The sequence below is a fragment of the Tetranychus urticae genome, chromosome 2 (genome assembly GCF_039701765.1).
Source record: "Tetranychus urticae isolate SD_2017Ah chromosome 2, NJAU_TeUrti_SD_1.0, whole genome shotgun sequence".
Taxonomy (NCBI): Eukaryota; Metazoa; Arthropoda; class Arachnida; order Trombidiformes; family Tetranychidae; genus Tetranychus; species Tetranychus urticae.
The window spans coordinates 3,223,757-3,244,429 of record NC_142959.1 but is presented as its reverse complement, the minus strand read 5'-3'; the positions used below and the strand labels follow the sequence as shown (position 1 = coordinate 3,244,429).

General features: G+C 32.3%; 8 protein-coding genes and 1 non-coding gene across 13 annotated transcripts; 3 read left to right on the top strand and 6 right to left on the bottom strand.

The window, feature by feature from the left end:
* Nucleotides 1-129: 129 nt before the first annotated feature.
* bbc (choline/ethanolaminephosphotransferase 1 bbc) lies at nucleotides 130-4,487 on the bottom strand. 2 transcript variants are annotated; one of them, XM_015930631.3, is made up of 7 exons: nucleotides 4,061-4,487; nucleotides 3,533-3,907; nucleotides 3,074-3,205; nucleotides 2,784-2,942; nucleotides 2,566-2,691; nucleotides 2,346-2,496; nucleotides 130-1,184 (listed from the first exon to the last, which is right to left on the bottom strand). In XM_015930631.3, the coding sequence occupies exons 1-7, from the start codon at nucleotides 4,295-4,297 to the stop codon at nucleotides 1,012-1,014; spliced, it is 1,353 nt and encodes a 450-aa protein (XP_015786117.2). In that variant the 5' UTR covers nucleotides 4,298-4,487; the 3' UTR covers nucleotides 130-1,011. The 2 variants fall into 2 exon arrangements, with proteins under 2 accessions (XP_015786117.2, XP_089123438.1); XM_089267312.1 differs by lacking the exon at nucleotides 130-1,184 and having other exon boundaries at nucleotides 1,742-2,496.
* A 466-nt stretch (nucleotides 4,488-4,953) lies between these two features.
* TRNAK-UUU (transfer RNA lysine (anticodon UUU)) lies at nucleotides 4,954-5,026 on the bottom strand. Its single transcript has one exon. It is a non-coding gene; the product is annotated as a tRNA-Lys (tRNA).
* A 446-nt stretch (nucleotides 5,027-5,472) lies between these two features.
* Nucleotides 5,473-6,349, top strand: LOC107363456 (BPTF-associated chromatin complex component 1). Its single transcript, XM_015930683.3, has 2 exons — nucleotides 5,473-5,683; nucleotides 5,958-6,349. Exons 1-2 carry the CDS (start codon nucleotides 5,568-5,570, stop codon nucleotides 6,169-6,171), a joined length of 330 nt encoding a protein of 109 aa, XP_015786169.1. The 5' UTR covers nucleotides 5,473-5,567; the 3' UTR covers nucleotides 6,172-6,349.
* A 758-nt stretch (nucleotides 6,350-7,107) lies between these two features.
* On the top strand, nucleotides 7,108-11,346 carry LOC107363393 (uncharacterized). Its single transcript, XM_015930605.3, has 6 exons — nucleotides 7,108-7,938; nucleotides 8,040-8,143; nucleotides 8,241-8,336; nucleotides 9,772-10,307; nucleotides 10,369-10,512; nucleotides 10,594-11,346. The coding sequence occupies exons 1-6, from the start codon at nucleotides 7,281-7,283 to the stop codon at nucleotides 10,748-10,750; spliced, it is 1,695 nt and encodes a 564-aa protein (XP_015786091.1). The 5' UTR covers nucleotides 7,108-7,280; the 3' UTR covers nucleotides 10,751-11,346.
* A 42-nt stretch (nucleotides 11,347-11,388) lies between these two features.
* Nucleotides 11,389-12,825, bottom strand: LOC107363435 (uncharacterized). Of its 4 annotated transcripts, none has more exons than XM_015930660.3 (4): nucleotides 12,612-12,825; nucleotides 12,280-12,546; nucleotides 11,962-12,170; nucleotides 11,389-11,820 (listed from the first exon to the last, which is right to left on the bottom strand). In XM_015930660.3, the coding sequence occupies exons 2-4, from the start codon at nucleotides 12,501-12,503 to the stop codon at nucleotides 11,498-11,500; spliced, it is 756 nt and encodes a 251-aa protein (XP_015786146.1). In that variant the 5' UTR covers nucleotides 12,504-12,546; nucleotides 12,612-12,825; the 3' UTR covers nucleotides 11,389-11,497. The 4 variants fall into 4 exon arrangements, with proteins under 4 accessions (XP_015786146.1, XP_089123442.1, XP_015786145.1 ...); XM_089267316.1 differs by having other exon boundaries at nucleotides 12,622-12,825; XM_015930659.3 differs by having other exon boundaries at nucleotides 12,698-12,825.
* A 79-nt stretch (nucleotides 12,826-12,904) lies between these two features.
* LOC107363455 (60S ribosome subunit biogenesis protein NIP7 homolog) lies at nucleotides 12,905-13,832 on the top strand. Its single transcript, XM_015930682.2, has 3 exons — nucleotides 12,905-13,270; nucleotides 13,342-13,482; nucleotides 13,575-13,832. The coding sequence occupies exons 1-3, from the start codon at nucleotides 12,989-12,991 to the stop codon at nucleotides 13,689-13,691; spliced, it is 540 nt and encodes a 179-aa protein (XP_015786168.1). The 5' UTR covers nucleotides 12,905-12,988; the 3' UTR covers nucleotides 13,692-13,832.
* On the bottom strand, nucleotides 13,820-15,086 carry PCID2 (PCI domain-containing protein 2). Its single transcript, XM_089267313.1, has one exon. It carries the CDS (start codon nucleotides 15,084-15,086, stop codon nucleotides 13,872-13,874), a length of 1,215 nt encoding a protein of 404 aa, XP_089123439.1. The 3' UTR covers nucleotides 13,820-13,871.
* A 695-nt stretch (nucleotides 15,087-15,781) lies between these two features.
* Nucleotides 15,782-20,330, bottom strand: LOC149093706 (NCK-interacting protein with SH3 domain-like). Its single transcript, XM_089267310.1, has one exon. The coding sequence runs from the start codon at nucleotides 17,851-17,853 to the stop codon at nucleotides 15,898-15,900; it is 1,956 nt and encodes a 651-aa protein (XP_089123436.1). The 5' UTR covers nucleotides 17,854-20,330; the 3' UTR covers nucleotides 15,782-15,897.
* Nucleotides 17,965-19,945, bottom strand: LOC107370179 (WD repeat-containing protein 20-like). The gene is given in 2 exon segments (XM_089267309.1): nucleotides 17,965-19,209; nucleotides 19,211-19,945. Coding segments are annotated over 2 exon segments (1,980 nt in total).
* Nucleotides 20,331-20,673: the final 343 nt, after the last annotated feature.

The following is a 20,673-nucleotide window of genomic DNA, read 5'->3' as shown; positions in this document are numbered from 1 at the left end:
CAAAGTAAAACCTATTAAAATTACATCACCAGCTTGTTTACAATTATTATTATGATCGCCATCGTCATCATTTCAAGAACCTTGCAATGATTAAATTTGATTGTTGACAATCTTATTAGTTAACTTGTCTTTTCTTCACTCAAATAATCAAATAGATTAATCTTTAATAAGCTGACATGAAATACTTTGATTTAAAGCTGGCTTGGCTTACACAAGGCCTTACACAGCGGTTATTCATTTATACAACAGAATTCAAAGTCAATATAAAATTGAAAGAGATTCGAAAATATGAGTTAAGGTTGAATTTTTTTGTTTGTTATAAATTCAGATCTTATTTGCATTAAAAACAAAATTAAATTAGTAACAAAAATTTTGCTGCTAATCAAAAAAAAAGAAAGTTAATATCACACTACTTTTGGGTTAATAATGAAAATAGGCATTAAAGGTATAAGTTCATTATCACGATTGAAAAATCATCTCTATTGATTATCATGATAATTTGATAATCTTCTAACTCTCTAGAAATGTCCTCTTCAACTTGTAATAATGTGAAGACTCCAAAAAATAGATGAAAAGATGATAATGAATCAAAAGGTGATTCACAAGAGTATTTACAAAGAGGTGAAGATGTTGGTTGCGAAGATTGAAGATTGAAGGATAAGTTGATATTTATAATGGTGATCGATTTACGTTGACTACTGTAAATGGCGGAGAAACAGATTAACAAAAAAGCCAACTCTAGATGGCGATTCCTTGATTATAATCACATTGGTTGTTGTATTTCAATTGAATTAATTTCTCATCTCTCCTAGTTAACTTCTTGCTTGGCTCGTAATTCAACTTTAAATTGTGATGTTTGAGTGGGAGCGTAGATGTGTTCTTGGTTGGTCAAGCAAAAACAGCAGATCAATTTATATAAATAAGATTGAATTGAACACTTATTATTAACAATTTACAATTTTACAATCAGCTGCTTGCTAATTTAGTAGGCAATAAGCATTTGGCTGAAGATCATGGATACAGTTGATTTGACCGTTCGTTGGGTGCATTCAAATCATCATCATCTTGCTCACCAACTCGTTTATCTTGATCAATAATAACATTATCATCATCATCTTCATCCTCCACGAGATCATTCTCAAAAAGAGGTATTAACACTGATGCGGAATCTCCTGAGCTTTGCTCTGAAAAAGAAACAGAATATTCCTGACTTACAACAAACTGTGATACAAACAAAAAGTGCTAATAGTAGCAAAAGTAATCAATATTCATTATGAAATAATGAAGATGAAAAAGGAGGCAAAAAACAAGATTGAAAAAGCAACAAAAAAAGAGTCGACTGAATTTGTTAAAATGTGAAAACAATCAATACAATAACCGTATGGACGCGTATGTGGCACTTTCAATCTCCACATTTAAGCAGTTTTTTTTTCACTATCGATTCACGAATGAGTGTTTCTAAAATCCGTTTCAATTGAAGGTGAAAATAGGCTACACTATACGCGTCTATATGGCAGTTGTTTATTAGGTTGATTTGTTTTTGATATTTTTAGCCTTTTTATTAGTTTTTAATACCATAGATTTATATCATACTTTTTTGCATTAACAAACATGGATTATTCAGATTGAATGTTGGTATTTTGCTCTTTTGCTGGGTTTACGTCGATTTGTAAGGAATTGGCGAACAAATGGTTGAATATTAATAGGATTGAAGCGAGAAATAAGCAGACGAATTTGATAGTTGATTTTTTTGTAGTTGCCTATTATTTGATTATCAATTTGGTTAACAAAATGGTGTGTTTTGTTTGTATTTTTTTTCTGTTGAGTTTGACAAAAACGTTTGACAGAATAACAGGAAAAGCAAAGAAATTGAAGTCTGTTAATGTTAATTAAACCCTTTTTTTCTGATAAACACACATACAAAGAGACATATCAAGTGATTGATTAATGTCGATGGAAGAATGTTAAAATTGAAATTGAATTTATAAATAGCTAAGCATTTTGAATAGGATTTCTGAATAGTCAACAAAAAAAGAGGAAACAAAAAATCGTAAATGTGGTGTGTGTATAGTAATTTTCAATCTCTTTTCTGAATCTTATTTAATCTTAATGCAAATTAAATGAAAGGAGAAAATTAAATATGACAATGACTTAGATTGGGTTGAAGGCATTACAAAAAAATCCTATTCAAATGGTTTTTGTTTTGAATCCTATTCCGACTTCATCTTATTTCTTTACTTTTTCAGAACTGAATTTTTTCATCTTCTTAACGATCATCTTTTTATTTGTTAAAATCTCTTCTCACTGATGCCGCCCTTGTCGTAGATTATATTTTTTATCCCTACCATTTAATGAGCCTTTGTTATGCTTATCACTTTTCTGGGCATTCCAGGATGGAGAGTTTGGTGCGATCGTCAGAACGTTTATGTGGAGGTAGCTAGAAATTTGTCGACAAATTACTACAGCATAATGTATGAGATCAGCCAAAGTATAAATCTAAAGGAAAAAAGACACAGTTTATGAGAATTTTGTAAAATTTGAGTTTGTTAAACTCTTTGAACGTACCAATGCCAGCCAAAGGACAAAATATTCAGGAAGAAAATTATTAAAATATTGATTCAGGAAAAGCATTGCTGGACCAATTAGAACGGTATCTAAATAATCCATTTCACTTTTCGTCATATGAGCAACCTGACATGAAAGAGATATTGAAAAATCAGAAGATTGTAATAGTGACGGCAACACACGTGGTTAGTGCCAATAACATTGTAAGATGTTCATACCACAAGTCTGTTGGTTACTTTAGCAATGATAAGACCAAAAGTAATTAGATAAAGACATGGATGTTCTTCAAAAAGATGAGGCGATGATTTCTGATAGATTATGAAGGCAGGTACAATCACAATTGCGATAGGTATACAAGGTGATAGAACGCTGGTTCCCTGAAAGTTTCAATAAAACAGGAAAAGGAGAACAGAAATTAAATTAAGTGCAGAAACAAATAAAAAAGAAAGTAAGGATATCTGGTTTTCAAGAGAAATGCCAATTAACTGTCACCTTAGATTCAACTTACCGCAACAGTTGATCCATTTTTTCCTACTCCACCAGCTAAGATTACAGAAAAATTATTGAAAGCAACAATTGCATGGGCAATGGCTATAGCAATTGCTGGTAGTATTTTTAGCTCCATGTTCAAACCAGGTACCTTAACAGAAAAAAAGAAAGGGAGAAGAACCAAATGATGGTTAGGAAAGAAATAAGAGTTGACATTGAATGACGTAGGCTTAATTATTGAAGTGGTTGCAATAAAATTCTGCATTAAAGTTGACAGATTTGTAAGAAACTAAGAAAACCAATCAAATAACTTAAAAAGACGAATATTGTATGAAGCCATAACTATACAGTATTGCCCTTGAATGTAAATGTTAAGCTAATGTTAAGACTCAATAAAAATGTTAACATGTAATATATTTCCAATTAATAGTAGCAGAAATGAATCTATCTGAAACACTTAGAAAAGAGTATTACTTACTGTGGATGCCCAAAAGTCTTGGCTTGTGCAAGCAGTCAAAATATTAAAGAACATAATTGAAAATTGAACTTCAGTAACGTCAAATCTTCCAAATTTTAAAGTCGCAGAAACATATGTTTGCCAATGAGCAAGATAAAATAAAAAGGATGCAGCAATGCATTGATAAAACATCCATCCTGGATAATAGCCCAGTTGAAAGGTTAAACATGTAGCAATTGAAGCAAGGACAGTTGAAATTGAATCACAGCCGTGGTCAAATAATTCACCCAAAGGTGAGCTTGTGCCAGTACGACGCGCTTGTTTACCGTCAGTTGCATCTAATGTTTGGTAAATAAATAGTCCAATTGCAAAAAATATTAGAGCCCAGCCAGGTATCTGAAAAATAGAAAACGAGAGAAAAACATTTTAATGAGGTTATAAATGTATCTAGATTGAAAAAAACACCTCTATAATAGCACAGAACACATGATATTTAGAGCTGTTTAAAGAAAGATGACTAAATAGAAGAGCAAGAGAAAAACAACTTACAGGTTGTTTACCATCAGGTGAATATAGTATTAATACAACGGTTGTTAAAGCGTTAACACATAAACCAACAAGAGTCATAAGATTTGGTGCCAACCAAAGGGGCAATCTTTTTGTGAACCAATTCCAAAATTTTTGCATCACAGGATCCAACAGTGTATTACCTGCAGACCTGTATTTATGCTCATTTAACCGATGTAACTGTCTTTCAGTTAAAACATCACCTCCACAGAGTAACATTTTTTTTTATCAATATATATTTATATAATATGTATAATAATAAATTTACACTAGGTTAAACGGAATTAAATTTTACTACACTGGGTTAAAGGTAAAATGAAATAGACACACAATTAAATGAAAGAAAATAAAAAAGTTAAATTAAACATTTTATAATCACCTAAGCTAACAAGCTAACGCAGCTAGAATTGAACAAAATTATTCAATGAAACGCGCAAGCTAAGCAAGTTTCTCTCTTCACTCACATACTTGAATTTGCTCGCAAAATAGACATCAAAAGAAGCTATTATTACACTTAAATAAAGAAAATTAACCAAAAATGTTACTAATTAGACAATCAAAAGCTAACCAAATTGAAAAAAATGACCACAGCTAACAAGTTCATCAGGATGACTTAAAGGTAAAATGTCATTTCGACGACAATCATTGTACAAAAATGCTCTATAAATCTATTTAAACGACAGGTCGACACATAATGAAATTAATATTACCCAATAGATGGCAGTAAAAGAAAATGATAAAACATTTTGAATGTTGAGATCAAAATTATTGCTTTCATTACTTGTCATAGTTTGAACACAATTTAATCACATTGACATTTTGATGAAGCAAATGTTTGATTCATTTCACAGGCAAAAACGACAAAAAGTGTGTGTCGCCCGGTCAGGGGCTCGAACCCTGGGCCGTTAGGTTAAAAGCCTAACGCTCTACCGACTGAGCTAACCGGGCACAGATATTAGCTTTAGTAAATAATAATTTATGAATTTTGTTAATCAAAATAGACTAAGAAACGTCAACTCTTCTTTATTTGTATCTTTATTTGTATCTTTATTTGTATCTTTTGTATGAAACCATTTTCACAGATAATTTGAAACATTCAAGGGACTTGGAAGCTATTTATTGATGTTGCTTTTGTTAATTTTGAAACGTACATTGATGAAAACATTGGTTATTTTGTTTCTTTCCAATTCTGTGGGTCATTCCATTCACAACTTGAACTGATCCATTCTTTTTATGTTCATTGTTTCAATTTTTTCTGAGTGTTTAATGATTAATTTTGTAAGAAAATTTAGTTTTTATTTGTCTGCATTAAAATTTGAATGGAGCGCCTCCAATGTTGACTGGCTGCTTGCAAGTGTTGCTTCAATGTGATTGGTTTTGCTTTGTAGATGCTACTTTTAAAATCTTAGCTTTGATTTTTCTCGTAATTTTTGGTATTCCATTCTTTGGTTTTATTTATCATTATAATTGTAATTTATTGTGTACAAAAATGTCATTAACAGCAGGAGATAAAGTTGCGGAAATATTCAAGTTTGCTGGACAAGCGTTCATCAAATTGGGCGAGTTAACTAGTTCATTTGATAAACAAGAGGAAGATCTTTCTGTGTAAGTGTTTATTTTCCTTCAATTAATTTATTTCTCCTTTGCCTCTCTGTCTATATATTCATTGTTTTTACTCTCACAATTGCTGCATTAACCCATATGTTAACATACCTTGGTTTGATAAGCTGTCTACTGATAAATTTTGTTAGCTAACAAAGTGTATAAGCTCTTACCTAAGCATCAGTTCGATATTTTATCGAAGCTCTATCAACTATTTACTTTAATAAAGGAAATCCAAAACTAATCTTGATGTGATATTTTTCTTTCTACTCAACAGAGATAAATGGGACGAGGAAGATATCGAAACACTAAAGAGAACCATCAGGACATTCAGTGAAGAACTCAATAGCTTATCGGAAAATTTAAAAAAGAAAGCTATAAGTAATATGAAACAAGGAATGAAAAGACGTGTTAATGCATCCAAAGGATTGACCCATGTCACTAGTTCACCAAGTAAAACACCGAAGGTTGTTAAATCATCTGATGCATAATTAAATTCTGGCTTAAAAGTTGTACAAAAAATTCTTTCCTTTCATATTTTCAGAAAAATGTTTATCATAAACGATCTCTCAACTGATTCAATTAACATCCATACCTTGTTTACTATCCAAATTTAAAACCAAAGTTTTTGTCTTATGTTTAATTAAAACATGCAACTTAAAATATCAATTTGGTAACTTTTACATTCAACGTTCAACTTCATGTGATTTTTTACTTTGACTCTTTTTGCTTTCATAAAAGTACTCACTTTTTTCCCTTCTCATAACTACATCTCACTTGGTTTCGGTCCGGGATAAAAGACAAAAAGAGCAAAAACTGGGCAAAAAGGCAAAAAAGGGCAAAAGAGGGCAAAAGATGGCTAAACTCTCGTAATAAAGCGTCTTAGGTAGTCTAACATAAAAAATATTTAGAGTTTGATGAAAAAGTGATTTATATTTGATTATAATAACAACTGATTTTATTGAATATTTGCTATAAACCTAACCAACATCACTACCATTGAGCTTCCAGCTGATTTCAGTGGCTGACACCAAACAGAGCCTCAAGTTTAATATTCAATAATTTCATTAATTTATCCTTATTGTGATTATAATACAAATACGATATTATTCATTACTTAACTAAAAAGTGACTTTATTTTATATTTTTGTCTTCTTTTGCCTTCTTTTGCCCACTTTTGCCCTCTTTTGCCTTCGTTTTGCCTTTTTGTCTTTTATCCCGGACCCTTGGTTTCACTGCTCATTACATCAGCTGTATTTGCAAGTACATTCTGAGTCAGCCTGATTCATTGGAAACTCTTATCCTTAGTTATGGGTGCATTCAAAGAGGAGTTTGTTTGATTGTTTTTTTTCTCTCACTTATAATCATGTTTCTTTATCAACAGTATAAAAACTAATTGTTCAAATAATTGTCTTTTAATGTTACTCTTGAGACAATGAAAGTACTTACATGTATAGAGTTACTATGTGATCCTTTTTGTGTGTGACATCATCATTTGAGGTCAACTCAAAGCTTAATGTCTGGCTTAATGTTAAAAAATTGCTTCAAAAAACCCTTTTGAGATCAACACAAGAAAACAAAAGGTAACAATTGTATCATCATGGTGCCAACAAATCAAATTTCATCTCCATCATCATCTACTGCAACAACATCACCGCCAAGTTCATCTTTTTCATTGACAACAACATCTGCCTCATCTACTTCAGTAGTAGCCTCAACATCTACCATGGTAAACACCAATACCACTAGTTCATCGATAACCGATGTCGATATTTTTGATTCTGAAGAATATGTTTTTGATAAAATGAGAATTGGCTCTGCATCTACAAAAAGTTATGGATTATCTTCCTCATACTCATTTCCATCAGTTCCATCGGTTACCTCACTGGCTAATTTTAACAACAAAGATGGACCAGGTAAAGAGAAAACATCTTTCAAAGCAAACAAAGGATCTGAACAAAAAAAATCATCATCTTCCAAATTAAACGACTCATTTTCATCATCACATACTTCATTGGTTTCCAATCAAATATCAATGGCCAGTACAACTTCATCAACATTAACACCAACAATAGCTTCTACATCTCCATCTTCATCCATCTCATCTCCTGTTAGTAATTCTCAAATATATTCTATCTCATCTTCACCTACAATTGTTAACTCAGATGGTCATCCACTTCGACAATATAGTCGTAGTCACCAAAGGCGCTTCCACAGAAGGTTCCCTGCCGTCGATCAACATGAAAAGCTTATCGATTGTAAGTCATATTTATATTTGTGCTTTTTTCTCGTTCCTTACTAAATAATGTTACTATTTTATACTTGCATTTATATTAATTAATTTGCTTTTGCTTTCTAGGGTATTCTTGTGCATTGGTAGCGGATATATTGTTACAAGGTTATCTTTATATAAGTGAAAACTATTTCGCATTCTACTCTAATATTCTTGGTTATAAAACTCAAGTAAGTTATAAGCTCTTTTTTGGCTTCCATTGATCTTAACCATATGAGTGATTTAGTTTGTACCAATTAATCTAATGAATTTTTTTTTCTTTTCTAGTTATTGATTCCTATGTGTGATGTGATCTCAGTGACCAAGGAAAAAACTGCCAAAATATTCCCAAATGCAGTGGGTATCTGCACAGATCAAACCAAGGTAAACTGATTGTACTGATTGTATTGACTTCAGTTTGGGCTCATTTACTTCTAATAGCTTTTAAACAACAAAAAGAATCATGTCAAGTGTAAATCATGCTTATCTTGGATCAACACTGCGTATAAATACATTTTGTACTTTCAAGAAGCATCCTTTAGTGTGGCAATTGTCACCGTCTGAAGATTTTCCTTGATGTGTGTTTGATAACAATTCGGAGTAGCTTACCCTCAGCTCATTGTAACCTTGTTGTTCAGGTCACAATCAAGAGGGTTAGTTTTATCAATTAATGGTTGGGTGCTGATTACAGATCATGGTGAACATGCTATTGTATTTAATTGACATAATTACATGCTTCATATCCAATGAGAATGTTATGTATAGCCTTCTAATTCTGGTTAATTTAAGATTCAATCCTGAATTCATTTGATTCGTTTCCTTTTTCACTCATTGCCTCTCTCCCTTTTGTTGTCATTTAAGCAATAATCAGCTCATAGTTTAGCTGAGTATTTCTTTCATGTATACGGAGTGTCAAAATGAAACATTTCAAGCCCGTTAAGTAAAATATCTCAGATCAACACCATTTGATAGAGAAAAGGTACAAATTTAGTTTGGTTAACCTTTTAAAATTTCTAGCTTTAGATCTCGATGCGTTTGGTTTATGCAATTTTTTATATCAATCAATATCTCTATCAATGTATTCTCGGGATATTCCCATTCAAAGTTGATAAATTATCCCATTGACTAACATGAGCAAAATGGCCAATTTTTCAAAGTTGGTCGAAATTATTTTTAGAAACAGAAATTTCTTTCATTAGTTATAAAAAAATCATTTGCATGATAAAAATTGCATAAAATCAAATGCATCGAGATCTGAGTTATCTTGTTAACCAAACAAGCTTGCAAACAAACAAACAAGAGATATTTTACTTAACGAACCTGGAAGTTATACTTCTAAACCACAGCAATTCACTGGTTAACGTTGACTATTTAATTACACAAAATCAACAACCGCCTCTGTAGGAAAACTCAATAATGAATTTATTCGAAGGAATGTGAAGCTTTCAAGGTGACGCGATTATGTTTCAATAGATACTCATATTTATAAATACTTGATATGCTAAATAATATCAAAATGTCAGAAGACTGTCATTTTTAGTAAATTCCCAATTAATTTACCTTTGCTCACATATAACAATCAATTATTAATAAGCTTACTACCTCATAGCTTTCAAAGTCTATATTTAATGCATGTGATGGTCAATATTTAGTTTACATGTATATCATTATTAGGATCAGACATTTAAATTCTGATGACTCGATCAGAGATTGCTCTTCGCTTGTGATGAGATTCAGTAATAAATAGAACAGCATTTTAATTTGATAAATTTTTGTTTCTAAAATTGTTTCTAAATTATTTCTGTTTCTTTTTTTTCAGTATGTCTTTGGATCGCTTTTATCCCGAGAATCGACTTTCAGACTAATGCAAGAAGTATGGAAATCGACGTTGATTCAAGTCGTCTCTTTGCCCTACTTTTCTCCGGTCATGCAACTAGACAAGATTATTCAATGTGAATCAGACATTTTAATTGAGAAACCCGAAAATGGTGAAAGAGAAGAAGACATAGAAGAAGCTGAATCAGCCGCATCAATGACAGAAGAATCATTAACAAATAACAATCAATCATCTTTGATTTTTGCAAAGATAAAACCTGCGCTTCCTGAAGCAATTAAATTAGTCTCTTCTGAGATCCCCTCCATACAACAAATACTGTCATCAACTCATCAAGAAACCGATTCCAGTGGATCAGATTCTGAGGCTAACCGTGATACATCAGCAATCTTCCAAGACTCGAGTAAAAATTTAATCAATGAAGCGAAAAGCAAACCACAAAAATCATATGGATCAAGATTGATTATCAAAACTAAAAATTGGCTAATCACTTTTATCCAACCTTGCCAACAACTCTTATGGTGATTTTAATCAATTTCAAACAATGATAATTTTGATACTAATAATTGTTTTTCTTTTCAGGAATCAAATAACAGATACGACGCGTTTACTTTTAATGACGACAACTCTTCTAGTTATGCTTTTCTTATCTGCTTTGATTTTCCTTTATCGAGTCGAGCAAGTACACAGTGAGTTATTAACACTTCAACAAAACACAGAAGCCAAGTAAGTAAAGCTTCATTGAAACAATTTCATTATTAATTTTTTTTCTCTAATATTAAATCTTTTCTCTATTTGTTTCCATAGTGATTTTAATCAAGTGCAATTAAAGCAAATAGAGTTGCGAAAGGAGATCAAAAGGCTTGTGAATCTACTTGAAAAGAAGACAATGGAATTAACCGTTCTTAAGGAAAGAATCGAAGAGATTCTAAACTCTTTCAATCACTTATCAACTTGTTCATGATGAAATTTGTTTGAAAATGATTTTGTCCATGTCTTGATTCAATTACCTGAACAGACATTGATCTAATATGAACAAGCTGAATCCATTGATGGTCAATGGATTGAAAGATTCATAACTAAATTCAATTAAGGAAACTCTACTGGCAATCAATTTGATCAAAAGAAAATTTATCTTATAAAACACAAAAACCTCCAAGCCAAGTGAACCAAAGAAAATAGATCATAATTATTTTATGAATTTCAATTGTGAATTCTTCCTGTTTATTTCTCACTACCTTAATGAGAGAGAAAATCCTTAGATTTTAAAGTGGACCATTATTTCATGCAAAGAACGATTCAAGTTGTTCTTTGTCTACAAGATCACTTTTAACGCTACCAAGGGCAGATACAAAAAAAGGAACCTTCAATCAAACAAAATTGTAATTTATTCTATTTTAACTAAGTTAGTTGAACTATAATTTATTATGTATGTTTAAATTCAACACGTCAGTTGAATACATTAATTTGAAACTCGTGATCAAAGAATAATTTCACCAGTAACATATCTGTTAAATTCGCATTCAACTTTGATCTGATTAAACACGTTTTTCCTCCTCACAGAGCCTCGGCTAATTGTGAACATTAAATTGTTTTTGACAATTTTGTTTTTATAAAAATTTAAATTTACTGATGCATTATCAAGAGAGGAAAGGTGATTTACAATTGATTTATTTTAGGAACAGCGGCATTTAGGCAACACAAGTTTTCATTAGTTATTTGAAATTTTATCGCATGTTGGAAAGTAAGTGGCCATCGTATTTTTATAAGCTTTGATATCAACCTCCATAAATAGACAGAAGATGACTCGGTCTATTGTTTTAACATATTCAGGTTCCCGATCAAGCCATTCTCTAACCGAACTACAAGCAACTTGAGCTGCGTGCTCATTTGGATAGCGGTAAACTCCGGTTGAAATACAGGGAAACGCAATGCTTTTTAAGTTGTGACTTTTCATTAGGTCTAAACATTTAGTATAACAACTCTTCAGTAAGTCGGGCTTTTCACCAACCGGTCCAACAGTATGAATTATATCTGTTAATAAAAACGAGATAGATCGTATTCAATAAATTAAAATAGACTCAATAGACACAGCTGTGATTATGTAGATAAATATCAAATTTTTAGATTCAAAGATTCGATAAAAAACACAATCACTTAGCGCTGATATCTTACATCTAGCTGGCAATTTGTATCCTCCAGTGATTTTAGCATCACCAGTTTCACAGCCACCAAGTAATTTACAAGCTTTTTTTAATGATTCCATACCAGCTGCTTTGTGGATAGCCCCATCAACACCACCTCCACCAGCTAACTTTTTATTGGCAGCATTAACAATACAGTCGATTTCAAGATTTGTAATATCTCCGATGAATAAGGAAACTCTGAAGATAGAAAGCATAAACTCAAGTAAACATTAGAACACAGGTCAAGGATGCGACTTGCTGCTAGCTCAGAGTCTAAAAATTGATAAATTTGTTAATGATTACATACTTATTGTTGATAGTTTCGTTGTATTGCCATGGACCATTCGATTCCCCAGCAATATGGTTAGCAAGAGCATATAATGTCCAGGATGTGATACTGGAAAGATCTACATATTTATTGCCACATGAATAAAATTTTCGTTTCGACTGTACATCCATTCGAAGATATCTGTCCTTTTCCTGGGCAACTTCATCTTCTAAATGTTTCCTTTGTCCTTCATTTAACTCCATGTCACTATTAACACTGTCACTGAAAAATGATCGAAGAGCGTTTCTGTTAATAGAAGAAGAATTTGGATTGTTATAAATGGCAACTGGCATCCTGTCATGGCAACTGACCACAACTGACCAAGTTTAATATCCTTGGCTAAAGGATTTTAAAGACAATTTTTATGTTAACTAATTGTTGTTAAATCATTGTTTACCGTTAAAATCGATTAATTTTCATTCTTTCAATAAAAGAACCAAATTTGTTTGTGAAATTTTTCTATTTTTGGGTTATATTGAACAATTACATTGGTATTTTTGAATTGGTAAATTACATTGGTTTTATCACCAATAATATCTCGATATATCGAAATTATCGATATGTTTATGTTTGTGCCATGTGGTTTGTGCTTGCACTTTGCTTCTGAATCAAAATCAGATTTAAATTTCCACGCAGTGTTTTTTTTCATTTATTTATTATTACCATTTAATTTAGTGTTTGTTCAAAAATGAGACCTTTAACAGACGAAGAGATGAAACAAGTTTTCGGTAAACTTGTCAAGTATATTGGTGAAAACACTAGTTTATTGATTAACCGATCTGATGATACCTATTGTTTTCGATTACATAAAAATAGAGTTTATTATTGTTCGGAAAAGTTGATGAAAAAGGCTGCAAGTATAAGTCGTGAAAATTTAATATCTTTCGGATCTTGTTTTGGTAAATTCACATCGAGTCAAAAATTTCGTCTTACAATAACTGCTTTGGATTATTTGGCACCTTATGCTAAGGTAAGTTTATTTTTGTAAACCAACGAATTACTTGAGTTATGACAATATATTTCTCTTCTCTCCATCTTTAGTTCAAAGTATGGCTAAAACCTTCCGCTGAACAATCATTCCTTTATGGTAATCATGTTTTAAAGTCAGGACTAGGCAGAATAACAGAAAACACACCTCAATATCAAGGAGTTGTAGTTTTTTCAATGTCTGAAGTACCTTTGGTAAGTACATTTTGTGTATTTTGTACTCATATTTTTTCATTTTTATAATAGTCAGTATCCTCATTACCGATCAAATTTTTTCTTCTTTTTAGGGTTTCGGGACAACAGCCAAGTCAACCAGTGATTGCAGAAGAGCCGATCCAATGACAATAGTTTGTTTCCATCAAGCAGATATCGGAGAGTATTTGAGAGACGAAGATATCCTTTAATTGTATCGAATATTTTTTTTGATTGTTGACATCTGTCAAGCATTTAATCTTATCTTCGATAATAATCCAGCACCAATATGTTTGTGATAAATTGATAATTGAAGATAAAAATAAATCACTGGCAGCTGTAGTTTTTTAAAATTGTGGTTCTTTATTACTCGGCAAAGTTGATCATTTCTCTTATGACAATTGAGTTAAAGGCGGGAAAGGATTTTGCTTGGAAATTACTAGTTTTTGATGAGCCAGGGAAATATATCCCTTAATTTTACCTTCATAAATAAGGTTAGCCAAAATACAATTAACCTCTTCAATAGAAACGTTTTCATTTCTTAAAAATTGAAGAACATGTCGAAAGGATTCAATAGGGACTTGATGAGTTTTGAGTATAAGGCAAACTTTCTTGAAAACATTCCTATAAGCAATAATCTTTAGTTTATCTAAGATAAGATAAATGCCATATTTCCAGAAAAAGTCAGAGTATGTTTCCAGAGCATTATCCAGAGCATTTAAGTTACCTTCTTTAACAGCTTGGGTTACTGGTGCGAATGGCATAAGGTTGTATTTCTCCAGTAGTTTTTGTGTTGGCATGACACCTAAAAGCATTTTTACGGGTATCAGAAAAATTAAGACGAGTCTTTTGTTCTTGCGAGAACTGGAATGACAATTTGCAAATGAAAATGATAACATTTTATCAGCATTTTTGTAGTCAGAATCGAACATGTGCTTCATGCCAAGATAATAAAAGTAGGTAACTTTTTGGGCTTTGGTGAAGTACGTCATGATATTGGCATTATCCAAAGCTCGGATCAATGGCTTACATAAATGCAGTTTATTCACACGAAAGTAAATCTTGAATAATTGATTAACAAGATTCATCATGGCTATTCTTTTTGACTTTTCCATAGTAGTTCTGCAATCATTGGCAACAGCTCGAAACATTGACATCAGAGGCTCAGCTGCCTTTTCCAAATACTCGTTAGGAATGTAAAGCCCATCTCTTGATTTTCCAGAATTTTTATGACCATTTTGAATGTCAGCAGCAATTGCTAATAACCTTAAATCACGAGCCATTACACAAATAACTGGAACCATCCAATTTTCTTCTTTCATGGTGGCCAATGCTTTACTTAACATACCGACGCAGTTAGCCTGTTCTTTATAAGCATAAATATAGTCCCCATTAGCCAGAAGAAAACAACAATGGATATGACCAAAAATAATTTGTGACCAATTTGGATGAACATGGTTGTTGACATAATTTTGATTCACCTCGTTCATAATTGCTTCATTGGTAGCATGATCGGTGTCTTGATAGGTTAATAGGCGAGACAAGGGAACACCACGTTTATTGTTGATATGTTCACTGACCAAATAGATATAATGTTGAAAATTCATCGTGTTTGAGATACGAGAAGAAAATTTGAAAATATAAGATCACTAAAGATGGTTAAAAAGAAATACAAATGAGAACAGAGTAGTTTAAAGATGAACACTCATAAAATTGATGTTGGATAGAAACCAAGAGTAAGGTTCTTCCTTACTCTTTGACGATTAATTTGATGAATGGAAATAGAAAAACGTTTAGACTAGATGAAAGTAAATAAAATCATAACACAAAGGTCATCATAGTCATCATTTGAAATTATTTAAATGAAATTTGGTCATCTTTAAAATTTAAGCTGTTTTTTATCAGCTGATTTGTAAATGATAAGTTTCGCGGTTTAGATCAATGGAGCCATCTATGAATGCAATAAAAATTAGTTTACATTCTCGATATCTTGTATCAATTTAGAGTCAAATCATTTTGTCTCACAAATTTAGTTGCTAATTGAATTACTTATTGATTCTTTATTTATCAATTTGCTGAAAGTACGATCTATGGCTGCTGTTCTCTGATAATCAATGTTACAATCATATCTTGAGGGCAAGTCGCTGACAAAAAAACTGAGTGTTGATTTGTATGCTTGAATAAAATAAGCTATTATAATTTATTTCAGTTTATTAGCTTTTATTATAATGAACAGTTCATTAAATTTATTTTTAAAACTGTTTAAATCGAAGAAAAACCATTGAAAAAATGAAAGTAGATGTCCTATCAAGTTATTTTATTTGTGCGGCTTTCTTAAATCGAAATCTTCCCTTTAAAAATTTACTTCGGATTCTTATTCTTGAAATCATAGTTTATTGATACAATTGAATTTATTTTTCAATTAAATATCAGGTGGGCTATCAAGTAAACTAAATTAAACACTTCCATGGACCCAAAGGCACCAGACCATTCTAACAATTCTTTGATCATCCTGACCATTCGTTTTTCATTATCAGGACTTGACTCATGGGAATAGATTGCATCTATACATTGGTTGACTTCGATAAGTTTATGTGGCTCCTCTTTGTAATTAGTATTTTTGATTATATTATAGAGTAATTTGAGGTAAGAGAAACGATTTTCATCTTCGTCTTGAATATTATTGAGATGTGAGATTAATATATCGATCATAACTCTGACGTCGTTGTAATAAAAGAGATTCGCAAGTTCAGGATCTTCAAAAACCTCGGTTAACAATTTATGAACAGCATTGGGTCGATCACAGGTTTTCATAGGTTTACCAAAATAATTGATTAAAAGAGTTGGATCTTCTTCCCAGTTCAAGTAAGAGACTAGATTTTCCATCAAACATTTGACATTAGACCTCATTCTGATAGCTTTCAGGACCAGATTACTCTCATTTAAATCGAAATGTAGATTGAATGCCAAAATTGGAGGAATACACATTTCTAATGGTATTTTATGTTCCAACTTGTTTCCTTCAATATCTTCACCTTCAATTAAATCCAATTGACTGTTGACATATTTTTCGTTAACATGTTCATACAAATTAATAGGAGGTTTTTGTCCAGATCCAAAAACGTAGGTAAATAATATCGACGCTTTAGACCATCTTTCAATATCGTCACGATGATTTATCATTTCATTGGCCAAGGAAGCCGGTAAAACAGTCGATAAGAAATTATCTTCAATCATATTATCATTTAGACGAATTATTTCCATAAGAACAGAGTAAAGTTGCATTTTTAAAGATTTTTTCGTCTCCTCATGAAAATAGCTAATGACCATGTAAACATTATCACAATTGTTCGAGAACATTGCTTCTCGACTGATAGTTGGATTAGCATTGGCCAATAATTTAACCATCTCAATCAAGCTTGATTCCATCTCTTCATCATCATGAATAGGCCAACCTCTTTGTTGTTCATCTGCTTTACAGATCCATAGTTTATGGAATAACTCTCTCAATTTTATTAAATCAGATGAGTTTTTCATAACTAAGGGTGATGGACATTGGTCAACAGCCTCCAATTTATCAATCAGCTTTGTCATAGTTTTCTCAATCATAGGCATTTTTTCTCGTAAGTAATTTATCACAGTCTCGATAGTCAATTTACACATTCCATGACTTAATTCTGTAGAAACTCTGACTCTTTCAATAAGATCAGCTGCCAAAGAATCATCAATTTCAATTGTTGCCATTTCATCAAGAGTAGTTTCACCTTGAACTAAAATTGTTGGATCATTGGTTGTTTGTTCAATCAAATCGACTTGGATTCCAGCTTCAGATGTGCTAATGACTGGTTTTTGTACATTAATTGAATCACAATTATAGCCCAGAATATGTTCCTGGACATTACCAGAACTGTCGTTCTCTCCGAGTTTATACAAATTTGGATCAGGATCATTAGTATTTACCACTTCAATAAAATTTGCATCACTAGGCTGATTAGTGGTGATTTTTTTCGATGAAACAGCTCCTGGTTTGCTTTGTAGTTGGCTAAGCACTTCACATCGAAGTTGAGTTAATTTAACTTGAGCATGGTTGATTTGGCGTATAGTAATAATTTTTGGATCATTATGGTCAGCATCCAGAACCGAAATAATGGTATCAATCAGCTCCAAAAGTTTAGAGTCCTCCAATGAGTCTGGTTCAGTGTAATTAGCTGGAATATAGCCAAGTTTACCTTGACAGTTAACTACATACAGCCAATCACCTCGAGGTTCAGTTTGTTTGATTATGATGAATCGATTACCAGCTTTACAATGTAACACTTTAAGATCAGAAGCTTGATAGTCATAAATCGCTCTTATTAATAAATGAGCGGCCATGATATTGGTTTTGATGAACACTTAATAATATTTTCGATGGTAACAGTGAACTCGCCAATAGAACTGATGAATAGCAATCGATTAAGTTGAGTTTGTTTCAATACTTTAGTTTCACACCACAGTTGATTCATTGTCATCCACCAATGCGGCTTCTTCATCTATACTGGGAATAGGGCTGGGAGCAATTTGCATATTCTCCCATTTATTTGGTCTAACCCAGGTAAATATATAACCCTCTTGACAAGCAGTAACAAAAAAATCTTCTTTAAATACAAGAGCGGTTAATCTTTCATGAGCAATCTTTTTGCAAATTAAAGGTTCCAAAAGAGGTACTTCATCCAATCTAGGACATATAGAGGTTCCTAGAAGTTTTATTGGATCGTCGTTCAGTTTACTATGACTAGCTTTATTTAAACTGTTTTTATCACTATTACGCGAGGCGAGACTAAAATTCTTTTTGTGTTCCTTCCTTGTTTGACCATGTTTATTGGTAAAACTATTATTACCAGTAGAAGATGTTGATGAAGATATTGTGTTAGTTGTATGATCAGTGTAAACATCAGGATCCAAATAATTGCAATTATTGGGTAAACAGTTTCCTGTCTGGGATGGTAACAATGTATTGTGACATTTATCGGTAGAAGTTAAATTGGAACAATAAGCGGATTGCTGTGCCGAACTAGATACATGACTCGATGAAGAATTGAGAGGATGTTGCGACCCATTTGTTGGACTATGAAGTAAAATACTTGTTCGCGATCGACCAACAGGTTGTTTAATAATGTCTTCCGTTAATTCCCAAAGACAGAGTTGAGTGTCTTGACCAACAATTCCAAATCGGTAAGAAGTGATAATTGACGAAGGTGAGTTACGACTGCTGTTGATGATTGGTGATTTATTAACAGTATTACACGTTAGGTGAGTCGAATGATTGTTGAACTCTATGGATGGAGAACCACAGTGATTTCTATTCAATGATGGAATAGTTGATGATGAGCTAGTTGATGAGTGATGCTGTAAATGATTTGAATCATTCAAGGAATGGCTAATATTTTCCGATCTAGTAGCTGGTGTTTCACTTTCTTCACCAAATGCTTCGTTAGCACTATCAACAGCATCTCTAACCGTTGTAGTATAAGGATCAAAGGCGACAACATTAACCCAAGATTTGTGACCCTGGCCTCGAGCAATCACCCTTTTCTCTTGTAAAGACCACACTGTAACAAGATCATCTTCACCGCCAACAACAACAAATTTACTATCTGGACTCCAACAAATACATAACAAACCTCCAAAGTAGCTTCTTACTCGTCCAACAAGTTCCATAGTATCATAGTTGAAAACACGCAGAAAACCCATCCTGACTAACTGTTGCAAGATATTTGGAGCAAGGTGAAAATGCTATTTCGTTGATTGAGCCCTCGCCGATAACCCAGCGGTACAAAGGGTTACGAGTGCTTTTCGTCTTACAAGTGTAGATGGCAAAACCTTGCCCTTGTTTAAACAACTGGTAATGTGGTGTTGTTGATCCGCAAGGAAGATCCTCTTTATAAACATATAATTGTCCGCTGCTATGTGATACCAAGAAAAGATTCATAGAACCAGGAACCCATTTGATACAAGTCACTTTTGTCTTATCTATAACTCTCTCCTCATTATACAATTTACAGAATTCTTTTTTGATTGGATCCATTAATTGAATCTGGCCAGCAGATAGACCAACCAGTAAATGTACATTGTCAGCAAATACATTGAAATCATGACATGTTGGGTATAGTCCTTTATAACTTCTTTTGTCAATTGGATTATTGAGGTCGGTTGCATTTTTAATGCCTTTGTAGTTACAAACATACAGCTCTTTGGCTGCATTGAAACAAATTAAATCACCACTGAATGAACACTTAACCGGTGTATTGGTTTGCGGCGTATAACCAACAACAGTGGTTCTACAATTATCACCTTTAAATAGCTTATAAGTTCCCTCACGAGTCACAAATTGACATTTAACTGTTTCTTCTTTTCCGGTGGTTGAGGGATTCAATAAGGTTGCACCTGAAACAGAGTCTTGGCCAGCAGATGCTGAACAATTCATAGCTCAAAGAAAATTCATTCACATTAATGAAACAACTCTATCACAATCAAATTCAAACGAAAGCGAATGAAGATTAAGATAAACCCCAGACAATTAAAGAAGATAGCATTTAAAATACACCAAAACAAGGTTGAGGTTATATGTACACAAAGATACGAGAAGAAAATTTGAAAATATAAGATCACTAAAGATGGTTAAAAAGAAATACAAATGAGAATAGAGTAATTTAAAGATGAACACTCATAAAATTGATGTTGGATAGAAACCAAGAGTAAGGTTCTTCCTTACTCTTTGACGATTAATTTGATGAATGGAATTAGAAAAACGTTTAGACTAGATGAAAGTAAATAAAATCACAACACAAAGGTCATCATAGTCATCATTTGAAATTATTTAAATGAAATTTGGTCATCTTTAAAATTTAAGCTGTTTTTTATAGAGTTGGGCGATATTATCGAAATCGATGATATACGTATATCGATATTTTTACAAAAAATATCATCGATAAACTGAAAAAAATATCGATATGATTTAAGACATTTAAAAGATGCTATCCATTGCTGCTCGGTTTCTTGTATCCATTTATAATCAAATCATTTTGTTAGTTCCTAATTGTATTACTTATTGATTCTTTATTTATCAATTTGCTAAAAGTACGATCAATGGCTGCTGTTCTCTGATAATCAATGTTACAATCATATCTTGAGGGCAAGTCGCTGACAAACAAA